The 15960-nt window shown below is 42.0% G+C and overlaps 1 protein-coding gene across 1 annotated transcript in view; it reads right to left on the reverse strand.

The window, feature by feature from the left end:
* LOC137562295 (chloride anion exchanger-like) overlaps positions 1 to 9607 on the reverse strand; it is a 42576-nt gene extending 32969 nt beyond the window's left edge. The window contains exons 1-3 of the mRNA XM_068273630.1: positions 9458 to 9607; positions 4973 to 5208; positions 1246 to 1385 (exon numbers count right to left, since the gene is read on the reverse strand). Coding sequence (XP_068129731.1) covers positions 1246 to 1385; positions 4973 to 5208; positions 9458 to 9607 — 526 coding nt within the window. The remainder of the gene's footprint in view (positions 1 to 1245; positions 1386 to 4972; positions 5209 to 9457) is intronic.
* Positions 9608 to 15960: the final 6353 nt, after the last annotated feature.

Below are 15960 nucleotides of genomic sequence, written 5' to 3' on the forward strand. Positions count from 1 at the left end.
CACGTGGGTGTACTGTTATGAGGCAATACTCACTATGAGGAGACCCGCTTGTCTATATTTTTAATTTTAGGTCTGAATCAGAGGGTTTTGGACCGGTGGCGCGACTATTTTGATTGGATTACTTCACTGGGATTTTCTCTGTGGTCTAGTCAGCAGCCAGCACATAAGTTCTGTGGGGACTGAGCGCAACATCACGGTGACACAGGCAATTCATTGCTTGTAATATGGCAGTTGCCTTTTCACAAAGATACACATTGAGAGATGTTATTTCCTGGTACTTACCGGAGTTAAAGGATCCACTACAAAGGAAGAGAAAGACCAGGAGCCAAATAGTGCAGTATGTCTGAGTAATTGGGTGATTGTATGCCCCTACGTGTTTTTTTTTAGGGCCAAGATAAAAAAATCTCAACCTCCCAACTGAGATGTAATAGAACTTAAAAAAGTACTTGATAGAGGAGCCTAATTTCAATAAAATAATTAAAAACTGTTGAAAAAGAGAGGCAATGCTGGTCTTACCTCTGACATTAGGTAAGAGGTGCTCACCCGTTTGGCCACATCTGTTAGACACTATTTGTATAATTGGCATGAGGAAGCAAGCATGATTCTGTGAAATGTGTTGTTTCTTATATTGCTCAATAAACTTTTATCCAGACATGCTGACCTAGTTGTTTAGGAGAGGTAGCCTTTCAACTGTTTTTAATTATTATATTGAAATCGGGCACCTCCACAAAGCGGTTATTATTTTTGCAAAGACAGGGTATTTGGAAAATATCTCTCTCAGCCTGACATTCTTATACAACATGAGCTGGAGATTATTTTTTCCAAGAGCTTTCCAGGTTTGTGCTATTAGTAAAGATGTCAAGGTTCTTTCATATTAGTAAATCAATCCCAAAGTCCCCGCCCACCCAAAAAGTAAATAAAATTGTAGTTAATATATCAATATCAGCTGAGTCAGAGTTCCTGATCTGTTGTATGCTTGTTCAGGGTCTATGGCTGAAAGTATTAGAGACACAGGATCAGGAGGATAACCAAGCAACTGATATTGTTTAAAAATAAATACATATGTCAGTCTCAATACCCCCCTCACATTGGGTTTCCTTTAAAATTCCTCTCCTTCAAAAGCTGGCTCCAGGTTCAAAAGACTTATATTACAACAAACCAGATCAGTGCATTAACAGCCATTTTGCAATTAACAAAAGTTTTAGATGAACATAAATCTGTTTTATTAAGAAAAAAACGACAAACCTTGCAGAACTGCAACAAGCCCAGTTGTGACCCCAGAGATGATGTCACTGAGAATCCATTCTTTGAATGTGTATGCAGGGAGCCAAGAGATAATTGGAAAGAAGGTACATGCAATTCTTTTTGCTTTCTGAGAAGAGCATCTGTATATAATGATAACAAAATGAACACAATAGTGTCTGTACTTACAGCAATATATTATACAATAGTATTACCTGGTACATTTATTTTGAGAATTAAAAATCTGCTAGACTTAAATATCAGAAAATCTAATATTAATAACATAACACCTTGTACTTGTACAAGCATTTATATTAATTCCTTAACTGAGTATATCTTCATCCTAAAAGTCTATTTATCAAGTGTCCAGGAGCTCCAATAAGGCTTAAATAGATAAAAGCAGTGTGCCAAGGTCCTTACCCCGATACCTGGGGGTTACAGTATCAACTTGACAAAGGCCTGAGAAGGCCGAAACAGCGGTCTGTTGTTGCTATCATGCTTGCATCAATTAAACTTTAAAGAGCTATAAGTACGTTGTGTGGTGCCGATCCTTTGTGTGGACTTCATCCTATAAATCTAAAATGACATTGATAATTTCTGGCGTACAAGACTACTTTTCAACCCAGGAAAATCTTCTCAAAAGTCGGGGGTCGTCTTATACCCCGGGTATCTTATAGGGCGAGTGCTGAAACTTCTGAGTCAGACTGGAGAATCTACGGTTGCCGCATATGTTGGGGGGAGCTCAAAATTGTCCGCTGCCATTGCGGCGACTATATGAAAGCAGCAAGGGCGGTGCTGTAGAAGAAAATCCACTCACCAGGATTTGTGGAAAGAAGTGACTTAACTTTAACTTAACGTCTTTAACCGATGACGAGGTGAGGGGGCACCTCAATGGGAAGGTTTAAGTGAAGGGGCGGAGCAAGCTGCAGGTGTCCGGGACACCCGGGTATGGAAAAAAGTGAGAGAGTGGTGCTGTGCCCAGAAAAAACATGACTCTTTCACCTGTCTGGCCTGTCCTTGTATCCTATTACCATAACTCTTTCTTTGCTTCTCAGGTCTCGCTGCTGAGGACTGCAGTGAAGCAGCGCAGGTGCACATGTGCGAGATCTGAGAGGCAGAGAAGGAGGTAATAGTATACAAGGGCGGGCCAGATGGGTGAAAGAGACGTGTTTGCGCTACTGCTCTGATAGTCTTGGAGACAGGGATAGCTGACTAATCCAAGCAGGCTTTGTATACAACAAACAGCTTGGTACATCGCTTGTTGTGATTGGTTGGTGTATACTGGATACCACATACAGTACAGTACTGTACAGCACCAGTATCTGTACCTGTTTATACAGTATAGCACCAGTACTACAGTACAGTATACAAATGTCCAATAGTGAAGAGGGGTAGTCTTATATGCCGAGTATATCTCAAAATGTATATTTTAACTGGAAAAGCTGGGGACCGTCTTATACGCCCAGTCGTCTTATACGCCGGTAGTTTATGTATGCATACATTTTCAAAAAAGTCTCCAAAATATGCAGTTGTATGCAACAAGATATCTAATTTCAAATTTAGCATTTTTAAAAATCACCCAGCTACAGCTTCCAGTCTCTTTAGTCCTATTTTATTTTTCTACACAAGGTAAAGAAAATTGGTAATTACTTTGGACAGAACTATCTGCATATAGATCTCTGCCCTTTAGATCTGCACATCCCTTATGAACATTTTTAACGATTATCAAATTTTCATTGAATGTAAATCTGGAATCTCCAGTAAAGAAGCGTACACACGCACTACCAGCGGCAACGACGTTCAGCTGACAGTAGTACAGTGTGTGCGCAATGTCAGCGGACTGATAAGGCTATTTCTGAACCATCCGCTGAGCAGATCGTTCAGAAACAGCCTTAGTACACACTGTAGGAGAGCTGCAAGTGAATTTTTTGCATGGTTTACAACTATTTTAACCTTCCTGGCAGTAAGCCCGGGCTAAACTCGAGCTATGCCGCGCAGGAGGATTTCTCAGGCCCTGCTGGGCTGATTTGCAAGAACGGGATTTCCGGACGGGCTTAATCGCCGGAGGTGACCGAAGAGGGTGGGGGGATGCCGCTGCGGCTGTCATGTAGCTAGCGCTAGGCTAGCTACATGATTTAAAAAAATAAATAAATAAATATATAGTTCTGCGCTGCCCCCTGGCGGTTTTAATTGACCGCCAGGTGGGTTAAAGGACAATGCATCTAAACGGCCCAGTTTGCTTGAAAAGTTTCAATGAACCATGCTTAACCTGTAGTTTTGTTGTTTTTTTTTTTAAAGAAAAAGAGTCATCAAACATGGAAGATTTGTCCTGGGATCAAGGCAAAACATTTCATGAAATGAACAGTGCTACATAGCCAATCACTCCTCCATGTGTACAAATACAGCAAAAACATGGCAGTATAGTGGCGTAGTGGTTAGCAATCTCGCCTTGCAGCGCTGGGTCCCCGGTTTGAATCCCAGGCAGGTCAACATCTGCAAGGAGTTAGCATGGTCTCCCCGTGTCTGAGTGGATTTCCTCCAAGCACTCTGGTTTCCTCCCACATCCCAAAAACATACAGATAAGTTAATTGGCCTCCCCCTAAAAATTAGCCCTAGACTATGATACATGCACTACACTATACATACATAGACATATGACTATGGTACTGACTAGATTGTGAGCCCCTCTGAGGGACAGTTAGTGACAAGACAATATATCCTCTGTACAGCGCTGCATAATATGCCGGTGCTATATAAATATTTTCATAAATAAATAATAAATAAATAAAAAACGGTAAGAAATGACAGCAGATGCCACATTCTTACTGGAGCTTCTTTTACTGGACAACAGCAGCAGGAATTGGAGAGTTATTACTATTCAGATGTTAAACTGTGCTTTAATTATAATGATATGGTTATGGTTAAGAGACCAGTGCGGGACTTGAATCTAATCACCCTCTGTTTCTAGGTGTTGTCCAATAACAAATAAAAACTCCATGAAGGACATGGCATTTGCAGACCTTTGTTTCTATTGTTGTATTGAGCAAATACTTTGAATAAAATGTACCATTTTCCCTCTATAGACTAGTACTCACTGTATCTTTTTCTGCTACCTACTAATCTGCATATTTAGGATCTGTTAGTTGACATCTGATGGGGGGGGGGGGGGGAGGGGGGGGGGTTGCTGTTTTTCTGACTCTGTAGTTGTATCAGATTGGCGGTAGACATTCACTCAACTGTAGCAACAAGCCCACTTTGTGGTAGATAGTGCTTCCTAATTGCTTGCTAGGAACTATAGTGAAAATGCTAAATCACTTTTCCTGACAACTGTTCAAAGACTAGCCACTGGCCAGATATTGAAAATGTAAGTTTTACATTTGCCAGATTTTTTGCTCAATCTTAGTGCAAGGCTAGTGTATGACACGGCAGTAAGTGTACCCAGACTTGCAAACTAGAAGACTCAGGAATCTTGGGGACTCTCTTGAGCTCACCAAATATTTATTTTGTGAAAGCAGCAGTACAGCAGCTGTACAGGCATTGCAGTTGCAAGTTTATTGGATACCCTTCTTCAGTGTTTACATTTGTTTAAGCACAGCCTGTGTAAAGCAATCTTCGGAATTAAGATTAAAAAATAAAGACTCTCCAGCTATGAGAACTGTGTTACCTATTTATACAAAAAGATCAGCTTCCATAACACCCATTTTTATATACATCATAGTGGTCCACTTGCCTGCACATCCTCTTTACATGATCTAATACTGTGGTGTGATGCCTCTCCACTATTTCATTCTGTTCATGGAAGTCGTTATGTGAATAGATGGGTCTTGCCATCAAGTATTTAAGTTCCAAAGGAGTCCTTACTTTTTCAATAGTTGCTTCTTGTGTTTGGGCAGTGTTTCCCCTCCTGAACCTCTGTAGTATATTGATCCTATCCAACATACTGTGGAATCTGGATATATTAATAACCTATAACAGAAAAATATACAATGTGATATGCCATTTCTAAAAACTGACAAGTAATCATTCACTCACAACACAATAGCTAGGTCTTGTTACTTGGTTCTCACTCTAATTTGTTACCTATATGCCACGGAAAATCATTTATTTTTTCACCATTCCCCACTTTACATTTCTACTAACAAACTACAGCACAGGTGTTAGTGGAAAAAACCCTCTCCTGTACATATGTATGTACTGTATATTCCATCAAAATATTTTTCACATGATGCAAAAAACTATATTTGGTTTTCCATTCAGGAGGGTTTTTTTTTTCTTTTCCTAAAAAATGGACAGTTTTGATCATTTACAAACCCAACTCTTAATGTGCCCATTAATGACACAATCTTAATTTTACAATCATACCGAATTACTGTAGTAGAAGAGTAAACTGAGTGAATATACTTTGGCAGGGCACTACCCCCTTTTGTGTCATTCTTGATCTTGCAACACCAGCTATGACACCCTTTCCCCCTTTCCATGGACTAACTCAGACTTGAATTGCTGGGTCACTGTAAAATCACGTGATCACGCATCTTATACCCTGTTTGCATGGATGACCTTGTGCTATGCTGTATAACCGTTTTCTGCCTCTGTGTCTGTCACCCCTTGTCTACATTGTATGTATTCCTATATATTGTTCAGTGCTGTGTAACATGTTGGTGCTTTATACATGCAATACATAATAATAATAAAATATACTTCAGGTAGTCCCTCATATTACATAGGAGTGGTAACATTGTACAATCAAGATTGTATCATCAGTGGGCACCTTAACCCCTAGCCGACCACTCCACGCCGATTGGAGTGAATGCGATGTCAGCTTCAGGACCACTCCACACCGATTGACGTGAATGGCTGCGGGGGGGGGGGGGGGGGGGAGGGGGATTCATCTCCACATGATTGATGGAGCTCTGCTTCGCCTTCAGTCTCCCAGTGGCGATCGCCGCTCGGAGACTGTTAGAAGGCAAAACCGCCATCTATTAACACAGTACAGTGCTGCGATTTAAGGCAGGTGGTGGTGGGGAAATCACTTGTGTGCTGATTTGTGCGGCCCTGCAGCGAGGCCTTAAAGCTGCAGTGGCCTATTAAATAAAAAATGGCCTGGTCACTAGGGGAGTTTAGCACCGTGGTCCTCAAGTGGTTAAGATGATTATGACACAATCAAATCTTTCTCATATTCTCAGATTAGGCAACAATCCTAAATGTCTGACAAAAAAGAAAGAAATCTGTGGCACTTCCACGATGAGTAGATGGCCAGGGAATCACCTCGCTCACCGCTGGTATAACACTGCCATGCAGGTAATTGGATGTGCTCACATGCTAAAGAGAGTAGCATGAGAATTGGAGAAGCAGGAAAAGCCGGGCACTGTCCAAATGTGAAGTTTGTTTCACAAGCAGTATCCAGGTACAGTTCAAGAACTCACTGGCTCCCCACCACACCTGCACTTTTGTGCCATTACACTCTGCATGTGAGGACTTGAACTATACCTGGATAGGTAATTGTTTGTGAAATAAATGTCACAACTGGTGGACAGTGCCCAGCTCCTCCTGCTTTTCCAAAATCCCATATGTCTGCTTACTTCTTGGACTGATGCTATATTTTTTCGTATATCAGCTGATTTGGGTGCCGAGATCAGCAGCATCTAACATGCCAATGCAATCTATTGGTTATTGGGTGCTCAGGTGGTGAGTTGGGTGTCTGCTATAGTACTAGTAGCTGATTGGCTACTAGGAAGTGATCAATTAGTTAGTATGAGAATGGGTGCTGGGTAAGGCCTCTTTTACGCCATATGCTGAAAAACTGATGTGTTTTAACTTTCCATAGCAGTGTATTGGGAAAAAACTTTCAGTTAAAGTGCGTATAGTGTGAACTGAGCCATATGGAAACATGGACATTACTTTGTTCTTTCAGTTATTACTGAGAGCAACTGATATAGTGTAAAATGACCTTAAAGGAGTTATCAGGCTTTTTGGGCCTCCCCCGGATCTACTTACCGTGGCTTCCTCCAGCTCATTGCCGGCGATATGTCCCACGATGCAGCTCCGCTTTCAGCCCGCGGCCCGGAATCCCTGCCGGTACTGAGGCCGACCTAAGGGTCGAACTTGTACTGCGCCTGCGCAAGCGGCACCGTCAATCACCTCCACGTTGTCCGCGCTGTACTTCGCAGGTGCAGAACTACTGCACCTGCGCAGTACAGCGTGGACAATGTGGCAGTGATTGACAGAGCCGCTCGTGCAGGCGCAGTACGAGGCCTCAGTCCCGGCGGGGATTCCGGGCCGCGGGCTGCGAGCAGAGCTGCGTCGTGGGACATGTCGCCGGCAACGAGCTGGAGCAAGCCACGGGTAAGTAGATCTGGGGGGGTTGTGGGGGAAGCCTGATAACTCCTTTAAGTGTACATTGAAATATCGGTAATGTAAACTACCAATATTTTTACTAGCAGCACCACCCAGGACCCAACTCAGGCAGTGTGCCACTATACAACTCATATGTTTTTCTTTTCTGCTCTAGTTTTCCACTGTGCTGATGAGAATAAAAGGAAGTTGGTGCTTTCCACTATACTGAGCTTGTAACAATAAAAAACCATGAGATGCTCTACTGATTTGGGGTGCCTTGTGAATGGGATTTAAACGATTCAGTGCCCCTTCCCTTTGTAAACCAGTGGTGCACCAACCTCTGATGCTCCTGGAAGGGATTGCCAGCATTAGTGGATGGGGTCTATCTGCTACCATTTATCCCCCCAGGGGTAAAGGCAAACCGGGGGTCACTTCTCATAAAGCTGTCTTCTGCAGACACTTAACCTATCCTCATTGCACAGCTGTTACAAATAAACATATAAACACCTTAGAAAAGTACTTCACTTGAATAAAAGTGTTTTTGTCTTAATCCATATGCTAGTCTTAATCATCATCTTCCTTTGTACCTTCAATGACAACAACAATGTACTCCTATGTTCTTTATTCACAATTAGCCACCTAAACACTTATCGCAAGTATTGCGACCAAAACCTTAATCAAGTGTTCCTTGAGGCATCACTGCCCAATCTAATTTTGAACATCATTCAAAGTCCCACACAGATGTAAAGGTAGCCATACATCTAGCGATGTGCAGATGGGCAGATTCGACCAAGAGACATATCGCTCTCTGATCGAATTGGAGAGAGATTTGTCAGCTGCCCATGCACCGCAGGCCGATTCCCAATCGATGTTATGCTGAAATCAATCCGGAATAGGCCTTGTGACGCCACATCCGCCGCCTTGCCACCCGGCACTGTCCTCCTAATGTCAAGTGTCCCCAGGTGCCTAGTGCAAGTGATACATTACCTGTCTGCAGCCTCCGCTTGTCCTCCACTGTCTCCAGGAATCCTCTGTTCACCATACACACACGCCACGTGGTTGCCTAGTAAAGTGGCTGCGTGTGTGACATCTGACGTCACACATTCGCGCCCTTACTAGGCAACCTAGTGTGTTTGCAGGATGGAGGAATCCCAGAGGCAGTAGAGGTCAAGTGCAGGCCTCAGTCAGGTAATGTATAACTTGCACTGGGTACCAGGGGAACATTTAACATTAGGGGGGACTGCGCCAGGGATTTCACTGCATTCATCAATTGTCCTAAAATTGCACGCTGTTACTGCCACACACCCGATTGAGCTAGTGGGCCCAACATCTTGCAGCATGTGCGATTGATTTATGCGGCCAATTTCAGTCCAATATTCATCACATTGTCGGTCGGGCATGCACTTGACGGCACCAATTTTCATCCAATTTGATTATAATAATCGAATCGGATGGTCAATATGCCGCCAAGTAGCCTGATGTATTGCTACCTTAAGGGTCTGTTTCCACTACACGCAGATTAGACGCAGAATAGATGCAGACAATCTGACTCCAATGGATGTCTATGGGCCCGTGTCTACTAAACGCAATTTTTCTGATGCAGATTTTTCCATAGGCATTCATTGGAGTCAGTTTTTCTGCATCCATTCTGCATCCAATCTGCGAGTAGTGGAAACAGGCCCTTAGTGTTCAGTTAGGTAAACATCCATTTAAATACAACTTCAACATGTAGATTGGGTACCTTTGGTGAAGTCATTAGTATTCTTGTGCCGGGCAAGTGGATACGACTCCTTTTATAATTCTACTGGGAGAGATTGATCACCTTTGTGGCCCCTCCCAACTAGATTAGAGAGGTAGCTCCCTAAACACTGCTGCCACTTACTTCTAAAACCATTAGGGGTGCTGCTGATGCTGAATAATTCATTACTGGATCAGTATTTGCCACTGGTGCTTTGTTTTTGTTTTTTCTGATCCCACTGCAAGGCAACTTGTGCCACTTCACTACCATTGGTAGAGTCACTTCTGTGTCCATTGTTCTTAGATAGTTTATTTAACATTAACAATATTAATATAATTTTTAAACAGGTAGAGCTTTATTTTGTTTCTATTTTCATGCCCATAAAGTTAAAAAAGTATTAAGTGGAAGGTTTTATCATATAAAAAGTCAATTTACCACCCCACTAATAATAAAAAAGGAGTTAGTATTTATAAATACTTTCCATTGTAATGATGTATGTCGAGTCTTCTTGGGCTTTGAGAGAAGCAATGGATAAAACAGGAATGCACAGGTTAAGTTATCCTGAAAAAATAAGCAAAACAATTATTTTAGTCAAGAAGCCAGGTTAAAAATATAATTATTGTTTACTACCAGGGCCAGAGCTACCATAGGAAAAAATGGGCAATTGCCCCAGGGCCCCAGAACCTGTAGGGGCCCCCAACGTCTCCCTCCCCATCTTAACTGTTGCTCCCCAGGGACTCTGCAGAGTCTGTTAAGTTGGGAGTTGATTGGGGGAGGGTCAGTAGCCAGCTCAGGGGCCCAGGAGGGAAATTTGGCTGCAACAAAGGGCCTCTAATAATGCTTTTTGGTCGGGGGGTGCCTGTTGGGGGGGCCCCAGGATAATTTTGCCCTAGGGCCCATTAGGGCCCAATTGTTGCTTGAACCAGCCCTGTTTACTACACATAAGTCTTTCTCAATGCGTTGCATTCAGTTGACATCAGCTTCATGCCACAGTTATATTGAAAAGCTGATGTCTGACTGAAGACAGGCTGATGCAAATGGAGTCAAACTAGAATCAAAAGCTTCTGTATATTGCCCATAAACATATCTGCTGCAGAAAGTACTGGCCTAGTATTTAAATTAATTGTATTTTAGAACACATCTGTTACAGATTGCCTTATAACTGGATGTATTTGTTATAAATGATTGAACTCATGTTTCCAGTCCATTGCATCTATTGATTTTAAATGCATATACTATACTGTAAAGCTCGTCCAAAACACATAACCTATATTTGCAGCTTGTTGTGTTTATGCATTCATCATTCTTAATGCTCAGATTAATTAACCAGTTTCTTATGACTTTTAAACTTCGTACACACTTTCCAGATTAACGCTTGGAATGACTGATCATTCCAGGAGACTATTTTTGGAATGAACCCTGTACAGACATACTGCTTAGCTAAGTAATGTGTTCTAATGTTCTGATCCATGAAGAGACGAAGGGGAATACATTTTCTAACTAAAAATTTAATTCACTTTTCTCAAAAACTAAAAAAAATGGTGACACATTACAACTTTAGCCATTTCGCAGACCATGACATATTTGAGGGCTTTGCAGTTAATTTAAAAACTCAGTGCCAAAGACTTCCCTGCAGAAAGGGAAGTTCAGTTCAATATAAATAACATTGTTTTTCAAGTACTGGGGTATGTTCACCAAAGTTCATAACACTTAAAGGGACACTTAAGTCAAACAAAAAAAATTAGTTTTACTCACCTGGGGCTTCCAATAGCCCGCTGCAGCTATCCGGTGCCCTCGCCATCTCCCTCCGATCCTCCTGGCCCCGCCTGCAGCCACTTCCTGTTTCGGTGACAGGAGCTGACAGGCTGGGGACGCGAGTGATTCTTCGCGTTCCCAGACACATTAGCACCCTCTATGCTGCTATATGGTATATGATATATGCTATAGCAGCATAGATGGCGCTATTGGGTCTTTTTTTCTTTGACTTAAGTGTCCCTTTAACATGTGCAGACAACACACTGGCATCACTTATGTTTCCTTTTACACAATCAACGTAAGTAACACGCATCTATATTAAGTTACCCAATGTGCTTAAAGTGAATGTGAACCGCATTTTTAAAAAAAATGAAGCAAATACTTACCTAAGGAGAGGGAAGGCACCGGGTTGTATAGAGCCTTCCGTCTCCTCTCTCGGTGCTCTCTATCCTGTGCTGGCTCCCCCCCGTTTCAATCCCCCACTGAAAGGGTATTTGGAAGTCCTTGGGAGCCGTGTCCTCCCAAAGACGTGCGGCTCCATACTGCACAGGTGTGAGCGTGCAAGAGAGCGTGCTTGCGCAGGGCTCCCTGAAGACTTCTGAAGCCTCCTTTGGCCGGGTAAAGCAGTATTTGACTAATTTAGTCAAATACTGCTACCGGGCGAGCCAGCACCGGAACAACGGGACCAGGAGAGGAGGCGAAAGGCTCTATAGGACCCAGAGCCTTCCCTCTCCTTGGGTAAGTATCTATTTCATTTTTTTAAACGTGGTTCCCATTCACTTTAACTCTTTATGCAAATTGCCTGAATGCTGGTCATGAGCTTGTGTGAATTTACTCCTAAATGCTGAGTGCTGTTGAGACTGACCTACCTCTATGCATTTTTTTCCCACACCTGATAGATTGCTCTGTACCAAAAAAAAAAAAAAAAAAAGTATAATATTCTGGTTGTGACTTATACTTAAATTATTCTCTTGCTGTTGCTGCAGATCTTGACTTTCATACACTAATGTGAAAGCCTCTGTTGGACTATTCAAAGTAGGGCAACGCTATGTATCTACTACCGCTCCCGTCCTGCCCCCAATCAATGGAGATTTTCCATCCTATCCAATAGATAGTTTCAATTGCTTTTTGTTGAAAAGTGATTATGATCGATTGAACACATTGGGCATAGATTTGTGGCAGATTTGATTAGAGCGATCGAATCTGCCACTACTCGAATTGAAAAATCGATAAATGTGTGGCTGCCTGACTGTGATACTGAGGAAGAGAAGGGCTTCTGCTGCACACAGTCATGAAGTGGAACAGCAATTAGAAATTGCAGGTATGGTGAGGGACACTGGAAGAAGAAATAATAGCTACAGCATGCACCTTATAGTGCCAGGTTTTTTTTATTTGTTATATTCAGAAAAAAACTTATTGGGTTGCAAAATGACTTTAAGATTTCTTATGCACTTTGTATCATTCCTTGATTCTTCATACATTGCTAATTGTAAGAAGCAGTTCCCTTTATTGTCCTATTATTGTCTTATTTTTATTAAAAACATACGGCATATGTATAGTTATTGTATATTCTACAGGAAGATATCATCATAGATTTGGTTGATTTAATGTATGTAAGAGGTAATAATGATATTAACCAGGTACAGGGAATGACAAAAGAAAACTACAACAATAATTACTGTTTCTCTGCTAAGGTTACTTTACATGTTACACCACAGTCGATCGGCACCCTAGTGAGGGTATCCGTGTGCTAAGCTGATATGGCGCTGTAGTCCATCAGCTCCCAAAGCATAAGTAGTAGAGATCAGCAGCACCATGTAGATGTATTTAAGCTCTTTATTGCATAAAGATAAAGCCCAGGGACAGCGACAGACGCTGTTTCGGAGGCAAACTCCTTCCTCAAGCTGTATAGGCTCACTCAAAAGTGAGTTTTTGAGTGAGCCTATACAGCTTGAGGAAGGAGTTTGCCTCCCAAACAGCATCTGTCGCTGTCCCTGGGCTTTATCTTTATGCAATAAAGAGCTTAAATACATCTACTTGGTGCTGCTGATCTCTACTACTTAAGGTTACTTTACAGAAACATTAAAATTACACCATTAAAAGCTACTCTAATTTTACACATTATGGATTTTTATGACTGGAATATAATCTTCTACAGTATATTGGTTCTGATTTTTATTGGGATAAAGAAAATATAACAGCACAGAATCCTGATAACTGAAAGCATGTTTGATACAATATGTAAGGCCTCATTACCACTGTATGTGCATAGTGGGATGTGGAATTCTTCTAAAATTAACTGTACTCATAAAACTAGTATATAATTGAATGATGCGATAAACAGATACAGTGACATCATTCACACAAAGTTATGATCTATGTTTACATAAAACATATTATTTAATGCCACGCCCTATTTATATTCATACTTAGCATTTCCACTAAACATGCATTTATAAGTGTAATTTGCCATTCCTTACCTTTCTAGGTAGTCCAACAAGTCATATTTGTAAAGCAATCCCAGAAAATGATTCACTTCATCAGTTAATACATATTGTAAATATTACCTCTAGTCCTACAGAGGTGTTTCCACATTTTGACTGGATTAATCATTAACTTCATCTGTTTAACATTCAGGAAGCTGAGCAGCTAATGACCTTTGATTACACAAAGCGGTAATCAAAATTGAGTATCAGAATCAGACTCTGCACCTCCCATGGAGTGAGAGCTGCAAGATGGAGCCTGCCATTCTCCAAAAAACCCTTGTACTCACAGTTGTATTGAACAAATCCTCTATAATAAAACCCCCGTGTCCCTGCGTGTGCTGTCTCTGTGTAGCTGGGTCCGTGCTTTATGGTACTGCGCATGTGCGCAGCACGGACCCAGCCTCACAGAGACAGGAGGACGGGTCCAGGAAGGCGGGCGGGCGTGTGATCAGGCGGCCGGGTGTGTGGCAGGTGCGCGGCTGGTGCGTGCGCGCACGTGTGTGGCGGGTGCGGGCGCAGTAACATGCGGCGGGCGGCGGCAAGAAACATACCCTAGAGCCCGTTTGTAAATGGGCTTGGGTCTACTAGTATATATATATATTTATATTGCCCTTCACAGGTGTTTTGCATCTAATTATTAATTTCAAGGGATAAGGAGGCTCAATTTAGTGACTTTTTTGAGTTCAGTTCCTCTTTAACAACTAACTTGGCATTCCAATAATCTACAATACCGTAATTTGTTTTAGGGTATAGATATTCTTTTGTCTACTATAGCATTTAGATCTGAATTATTATTATTATTTTGCTTCAAACAAAGTCTTCAAATTACAGCATGTTTAATAAACAGAACATTTAAAAGGGAATAGCATTGACACATTCTAAATACTTCTCACTACAGGGCTCCTGTAATTGTCAGTAGAATTAAATGTATAGAGTAAAGGTGAATTGTGAGGCTTGGTGGTGTGTTCTCCACAGTCAGCATGCAACGCACGAGCTGGCGTGGAGGAGGTACACACACTAGCACAAGGAAACAGGCTATCCCTAGTATAGTGGAGGGGAGGACTGACTCCAATAGGAGATTGTGGCGCACAGAGCCGGTGCAGATCTGACAGCCACAAACAATGCTTTCGTTATAACGTCTCAGCGCAAAGTAGCGCTGAGCGCATAAACCAGAACTGAGGAGATCAGGACAGGTAAACAGAATGAACGCTTGCTAAACTAGCCACTACTTAGTGACAGCAAGCGTCCACAATAACACAGACTGGAATGAGGCAGCCAATGCGTTGCGGCGATGGCGTGCCTCACAAAGACAGGACAGGATAGTCAGGAAATAGCAGGATCAAGATAGATGAACGTAACACAGACAAATATACAATAAGTATGTATTCCTAGCGTATTACAATTACAGCTATCAATGAAACTATTTGTAACGTCTGACTAACATATGTATATATCGGCAATGAACCGATATATGACATAAGCAGGAACGCTGACTAGGACTGGAGTAATACAGGGAACAGGACTCAGAAGGATTCGCTATCTCTTCGCAGAGATGAACGCAATCCACAAACAGTAACAGAACAGGATTCAGAAGGATTCGTTATCTCTTCGCAGAGATGAACGCAATCCACAAACAGTAACAGAACAGGATTCAGAAGGATTCGTTATCTCTTCGCAGAGATGAACGCAATCCAAAAACGGTAACAGGACAGGATTCAGAAGGATTCGTTATCTCCTCGCAGAGATGAACGCAATCCACGAACAGGACCAGGAGCAGGATACTAGCTCAGCACGGGTGCTCACGATACGCGCAAACTACCAAAACGTGCTGGAAAGCTGACTAACTGCACACAGGATATAAACAGTTCGTGTACGTATACATCAGCGACACTGATGTATCAACGTAACACGAATACAAGGAAAATAATAAATGTGCTGGTATGCATATATATGGGCAATGAACCAATATATGATGCAAAACCAGCAAAGTATCTTTTAGAACAAGAAACACGATCGGGGCTGAAGCGACAGCAAGACAGGCTTAAACTGAAGCTATGAAAACCCAAGGAAACCCTGCAGGAAGCAGATCTTTATACTGAGGTCATCCAATGGGAGCAGACATGCAGATTCCCACACAGGTGAATGATAATCAGTCACAAGCTGACAGCAGGGAAAGGCCGACAAAGCTATGCAGCTTGCATGAAAAGAGATCAGAACTACCTGAGCTGCAGCACTACTACTTCCAGCAATGCCTGCTGCAGCAGCGATCATTACATGAATACATTGATTTATTGCCTTGAAAATATCATAATGTTACCTAATCTAATTGTGAACTGTTTGTAAAGCTGTATAAATGTGCTTCGGGCTGTTTGTAGGTAGATAGACAGACAGATGGTCACACACATA

This window comes from Hyperolius riggenbachi, chromosome 3 (genome assembly GCF_040937935.1).
Source record: "Hyperolius riggenbachi isolate aHypRig1 chromosome 3, aHypRig1.pri, whole genome shotgun sequence".
Taxonomy (NCBI): domain Eukaryota; kingdom Metazoa; phylum Chordata; class Amphibia; order Anura; family Hyperoliidae; genus Hyperolius; species Hyperolius riggenbachi.